This window comes from Gossypium arboreum, chromosome 13 (assembly GCF_025698485.1).
Source record: "Gossypium arboreum isolate Shixiya-1 chromosome 13, ASM2569848v2, whole genome shotgun sequence".
Classification (NCBI taxonomy): domain Eukaryota; kingdom Viridiplantae; phylum Streptophyta; class Magnoliopsida; order Malvales; family Malvaceae; genus Gossypium; species Gossypium arboreum.
In genome coordinates this window covers 29863204-29869538 of record NC_069082.1, presented here as the reverse complement: position 1 = coordinate 29869538, position 6335 = coordinate 29863204, and the positions used below count along the sequence as shown (strand labels likewise).

The 6335-nt window shown below is 29.9% G+C and overlaps 1 protein-coding gene across 2 annotated transcripts; it reads left to right on the top strand.

Annotated features, from left to right (window-relative positions):
- Positions 1-457: 457 nt before the first annotated feature.
- LOC108463059 (uncharacterized) lies at positions 458-2919 on the top strand. Of its 2 annotated transcripts, none has more exons than XM_053024359.1 (5): positions 458-819; positions 957-1020; positions 1841-1892; positions 2005-2074; positions 2598-2919. In XM_053024359.1, the coding sequence occupies exons 1-5, from the start codon at positions 724-726 to the stop codon at positions 2682-2684; spliced, it is 369 nt and encodes a 122-aa protein (XP_052880319.1). In that variant the 5' UTR covers positions 458-723; the 3' UTR covers positions 2685-2919. The 2 variants fall into 2 exon arrangements, with proteins under 2 accessions (XP_052880319.1, XP_017618485.1); XM_017762996.2 differs by having other exon boundaries at positions 480-819; positions 948-1020; positions 2598-2855.
- Positions 2920-6335: the final 3416 nt, after the last annotated feature.

The window sequence follows — 6335 nt, the reverse complement described above, 5'->3', positions numbered from 1 at the left end:
TACTATGCTTTAATTGTGTATCGAATTTTTCATTTTACTCGAATTTTACCATTAAATTTTGGTTTTATTAAACTTTACTAGCTAATTTTAATTTAGAATAATTTGAAGACAAAATTTAATGAAAATATTTTTATATCTTATTTTAATATTTAAAATAATAAGTAAAATAAATACAATACTAAATAAAAATTATTATTTTCTAAAAACTTATTTTATATATTTTTATTCTTCAAGTATTTATTTCATTAAATACAAAATTTTCAGTTAATTTTTAATATTTTTAAATATAAAAGTTAAAAGATTTTTCAAATAATCAAAATTAGAATTGAGCAGTAAAATTTAAGGTAAAGAATTTTTTTTTATTCAAAAATTGTAGTGGAGGCATTGATATAGTTAATACTTTTCATCAAAACTTGCTATTACTTGTAATTGCAGAGGTGTGTTGATGAAATTTTGACGAATTACTAAGGTATTCCAAATTTTGAGGTAAGGAAGCCCAAGGTCTCTTATTTCCCCCATGAAATCTGCCAAAATAATGGGCCGTACCAATCGTGGCACAAACAAAAACAAAACTTGGAATGGGAAGTATATTTCGGATCCAGCCCAAGAAAGGGGAAAAAATATTATTAGTTCAAATTTTGAAGTTTAATCTGAAAGATAGTACAAGTAATTTCACCTACTAGTGTTTGTTTTTACGACTGCAGAAAAGTAATTAAAGAGGGGATGGAAGGTGGAAGAGAAAAAGAAGAGGAACAAGATGGCGTTTCCGTACATTCCCCTTGCAAAGCTCCGCCGTCCTCCGCTTCTTCTCTTCCTAAGGTTTCTCTCGCCGTTTAGTTTTTTCTCCGTTTTATGCAATTTTTTTTATTAAACGTTTTATGCAATTAATAATCACTTTTTTTTGTTGATTTTTATTTAAATTTTATATTTATCTGTTGATTTATTAGGAGCAACAGGAGGTGGAATTGGAACTCAGGCTATTGGAAGCACTTGAAATTTATCCTCCCGTCAAATTACGAGGCACGTTCATCGCTTCTTCTTCTTTTTTTTTTTAAAAAATTTGTTAATTGTTTTATTATAGGGAGAAGTGCTTTTGTATTTCAGTTTAAATATTGATTCTTAGGAGTTATCTAGAAAAAAATGAATTGAAATTTCTTTTTCTGGATTCTAATTGTAAAGTTTTATTGGAAATTTGTATTTATGATTCAGTTTGTGAAGTACTTTTTAACATGCTAGTGATGTGATCAATTCAAATGTTGATTCCTTTGATTTGCTTATTGCTGTGGTGAAAAATGGTTAAGCATACTTTCAGCAAAAACCTTTAATGAATATGTGTTTAGCTGGTAATTGCAGTAAAAAGGTCAGCTTTTTATTTCTGTAGTTGGCTTGATTCTGTATTTGATCTGGTAGTTTTAGAACCTAATGGTGTTTTTTATGTCAATGAGACATTGGCTTAATGGCAAGGTTGAGGCATTAGGAACTTTTAGATTCCAAGTTGAAGTCCCCCATGTGTAAATCATGTATGCGCAAGTTAGTTTGATTGTTGACTTAATTGTTCAGTTCAGTGCTTGTAATGATTGATTTCGATGGAAACTGTTGATATACTTGTAAATTGTAACTTCAAAAAAAAAAATGGTGCTTCATGTATATTGTTTATAGGCCAATGTTAAGCTTTCAAACCCTAGAGCTACTTCAGTTGTTCAAATAACTTATATGTGGTAAATTATTTGGTGCATTTAGCAGTTAATGCACATTTTTATGGTAAAATAACTAGGATTCATTTTTGTCTTTAACAATCTACATTAATGCATAACTTTGAATCTAATTTGCTTCTCCGCAGGCGTGCATCGCCACTTTGTCCTCTATGGTCTGATGGAATTCCTGAGGAAAAGGTTTGTTCTGCCTCCTGTTCTTGCTGCTCCAAACTGATCCCCTCTTTCAATCCTGTTCTGTCATTTTTGTTTCTTTCATTTTTACTTATTGTTTTGCTAAATTTTGTCACAGCCTGGACCGGCATTTTTCTCCAGACGAGGTTCTGCAGTTGCTAGATCGTTTCTACAACTTGGAAGTGCTGGTAACTTGCTTGTTCTATAATTAATTTTCATGTCCATCAGTTAATTTGGTATTCCTTTGAAGATGAGTTTTGTGCATTGATTACTGTCTTGGTCTCAACATAAGAATTGGTAGCTGTCTTGTATCTTAGATGAGGAATCGTTGTTACTTATACTCTTCATTTTCTTCTAAGTACCCCTGTTTGACATCTATTTCTGATGTATATTGAAATATTGATACGCACATATATGATCCTCCAAATATATAGAAAACTTAGAAAAAGAAATCGAGTTTACTGATGTTGGCAAATACCCAAGTCCGATGCTCACCATCAAGTCCAAGTAAATTATAGGAGGAAAGTGCGTCCTGAAAACTGGGATGCTAGTTAATGTTTATTGATGGTACAAAGTCTTTTTGATTAAAAAAAAAAAAAAAAAAAAGAAGAAGAAAATTAGTCCTAAAACCCTTAATAAAAAGTGCTATTGCTTTTGGTGATGTCAAAAGATAATTTTGTTAAGCTAATTTCTCTCTTTTGTAAATATCAGAAACCAGATGATGAAGAGATTGATATTCTAAACCATGAGGAAGATTTTTGCTTGCCACAAAGCTATTTTGTCAAGGAGGAACCCTAAATCAATTTTGGGGGTATTTGGGGGGGGCATCCTGATATTTGTACTAGACTTGGTTTTTTTTACTTGAGATCTGATGATTTCTAACTGTGATAATGTTCCTTTATCAATTTGCACAATATTATTGTAAAAATTAGGTTGCAATTTTGATGGGATGTAATTAGTTTGGCTCAACCATCTTTTGACACCTTATTATTACTTTATTATTTTTTTATCTCAGCTTATTATTATTTTATGATTTCTCTTTTTGGGTAAAATATTTTTCTAAAATTTAGACTTATACTAATATTCCTAATTGAATGTATCACCAGTGAAAGTGATAAAAAATAAATAGATAATTGATGGAAAACCTAATTTGTAATTAAAAGTTATATATCTATATTTATAGAAGATATACCAGTTTTTTTTCCCTCTTTATGAAGATGGAAATTTAAAAAACAAAAAACAAAAAGTGTTTAAAATTTTACATTTGTTTCTTCTCCAAATTTTCTTTTATACTCTACATAAAAATATGATTTATTTTCATATATTTTATTGTACTAAAAATAGTTAATTGAATTTTTGTTGAGTTGATAGCGTTAGGAAAATAGTGATTAGAGCACTGAAGCACGTATAATATTCTAATTTAATTAGTTTAGATTTCGGGGTTTATAAGTAATGTAGGAACTCCTATAAGTAAATTGATGTTTTTTTTAAACAATTTTCTATTTTTAAAATCCAATTCATGAAGTCCTGAGTCTAATCCAATTACTATTTATAAATTCCATATCAATTTAATTGGAATTTTTAAAAAATAATAAATTTTAAAACAACAGATTTTATTATTAGGGTGTATTTGGTTGAAGTAACATTTTTGGGCAATGTTAAATTTTAGCATAAGATTTTAATGTTTGGATTTCAAATATCATTTTGAGCCACTAATCTACTATTTCCAATAGTATCAAAATTCTGAAATATAAGAGGATTCTAAGTACTACATTTTCTTTCTGTACTCTTATATTTCCTTGCTAAAGTGACATTTTAGACATATTTATCTTATTTTTATGACTTCAATTTATTTTTCTTCAACTAAAACGTAATAATAATAATAATAATAATAATAATAATAATAATAATAATAATAATAATAATAATAATAATAATAATAACTACTGATGAAACAAGTTATTCTTCAAATAACATTTTAACTAATAATCAAACTTTATATTTTAATAGGTCTAGTGTCACATTTGAATTAAGAATGTATATACTTATCATATATATATTAATTTTTTCTAGAATATATGATATTTTGCTAATTTTATTGTAAGTTTTAAAATTCATCTATGAGATAGAAATAATTTGCATGCTAATTGTCGAAAATTGTTGCAACTTTTTATTTAGGATTAATATTTGATGCACTGTGAGTAGACCTGCTCATAGGCCAGATTGATGGTCGTGAAACTAACAAAAAATTCGACTAAGGCAAGCGCACCTATTGAACAGTAGTATAGTTATGGTGAGACCGGGAATATCGTATCTACGAGGACTAAAAGTACTAGTAATTACTATCTTTTTATTATCTTGCCTAAGAATTAAAGGATGTTTTTAAACTAAAACTAATTATCTAATTAACTAAGATTACGACAGAGATCAAAGTTGGAAAATACTTTATAGAAAACTGATGGAGAAGACAATACCCAAGGAAGAATCTACCTAGACTTCACTTATTACTTCTGAATTAGACGATTTATTCACTGGACTTAATCGGTAGAAATCCCTAGTTTATGTTATAATCTCTCTCGAGACTAAAAACAACTGACTCTAGGTTGATTAATCGAAATCTCTTTCTAATTAAAACCCCTATTGTCGCATTAACTCGGTCTATGGATTCCCTTATTAGATTTGACTCTAATCCGGCAGATTTATGTCGTCTTATCTCTAGGATTGCATGCAACTCCGCTTAATAATGAATGACCTACTTTTAAACAGGGACTTTTTCTCCACTGAATAAGCACATCAAAAACTTGAATTAATATCTTGGAATATTAAAGCAAGAATTAGAACTCACAATTAAGAACAAGAACAAGTATTTATCATATAAGTCAAATAGTAATAAGATTCGTCTTAGGTTTTATCTCCCTTAGGTATTTAGGGAGTTTAGTTCATAATAATGGAAAACATCTCAAAATTGGGAAAACAACAAAATATAAAGAAACCCAAAGAACTTCTAGGGAAATTGAATGGAGTTCTTCAGTCTTGAAGTAGATCCTATTTCCAAGCTGATTCCGATGGCTGTCCTTGAGTATTTCTTGCCTTCCACTCTACGTGTCCCCTTTTAATCCTCTTCTAAGGTGTTTATATTGACTTTGAAATGCTTCAAAACCCTCAAAATTAGCCTTTTTCCGAGTAGAATTAGACTTGGGCTCGACAGGGACACGGCCATGTGCCACGCCCGTGTGAAGGTCCTCAGGCCATGTACAATTCTGACTTGGTTTTTAGTCGACACGCCCATAACACACGGGCGTGTGGCCTACCCATGTGTATCACATGGGCTTGTGGATTACTCGTGTGAAAATGCTTAGGTCGTGTGAAATACTGAGATAAGCCCATTTTGTCCGTTTTTGGCCCGTTTCTTACTCTTTTCACCTTCCTATGCTTACCTGAGAATAAAAAATTAAGTTAAAGGATTAGGAGTATCAAATTCACTAAATCTTATGATAAATCATCCAAAAATATGCCAAGCATGAGGTAAAATATGTATATATTATGGTTTATCAAATATCCCCACACTCAAGCATTTGCTTGTCCTCAAGCAAAATCCTCAACTCTCAATTAAAATAAATTCTTTTCAACTTATAATTCTCATCAATATTGTATCGAAGTAAACCACAAGTAATCATATATTGAGAATTTAATTAAAAGAACATCAAAGTTTCAAACAATCCAAGTTGAGCATTTTAATCATAAAATCAAAGGTATCTCCCTTTATCTATGTAATCACCTTTAATTCTAAATTGTCAAGAGTTGGCATCCTCACTAAAGATTCACTCAAATCACTCGAAGTGTTTAAGGTTCAATAATTAAGCACTCAATAGTCAAACATGAAATGTTATTACCATAGGCTTGCATGAAAATCAAATCTCCACCACTATAAATGAGATGATACACGAATCAAAAGGTTTTTAATAGGGTTGTAATGGGGCTGGGGTTAAAAGTGTGGATAAAGGCTAAAAAAGAGGGTTAGAATCGAGATTAATTTAATAAATTACCAAACTTAGAAAAATAAAGCTAATTACTAAATTACAAACAAGTGCGAAAACCATTCGGAACTTAAGAAAGTGAGCTTTTTCTCACTATAATAACATTAACTTATCCAAGCTCTTTATGAAAATAAATATACTATTTTTTTTTAAGAATAAGAACAAGTATGGAAAGTACATAGTAAGGAATAATTCAGCAATTGAAATGAACGAAAATAGTTAGGTAGCTAATCAAATCAAATCTCGATAAAAAGGGAGTCAATAAAAAGGGAAAAATTCTTAATGAATCAAAAAGGGTTAAGTTGTGGTTTAGCATTAAGGGAGAAATCAAGAAACAATGGTTAAGGCTCAAAGGGATTCACTAAGGGTCAATTATATGGGTAGGCTTTTTATAGGGTAAGTGGGTTAAAGC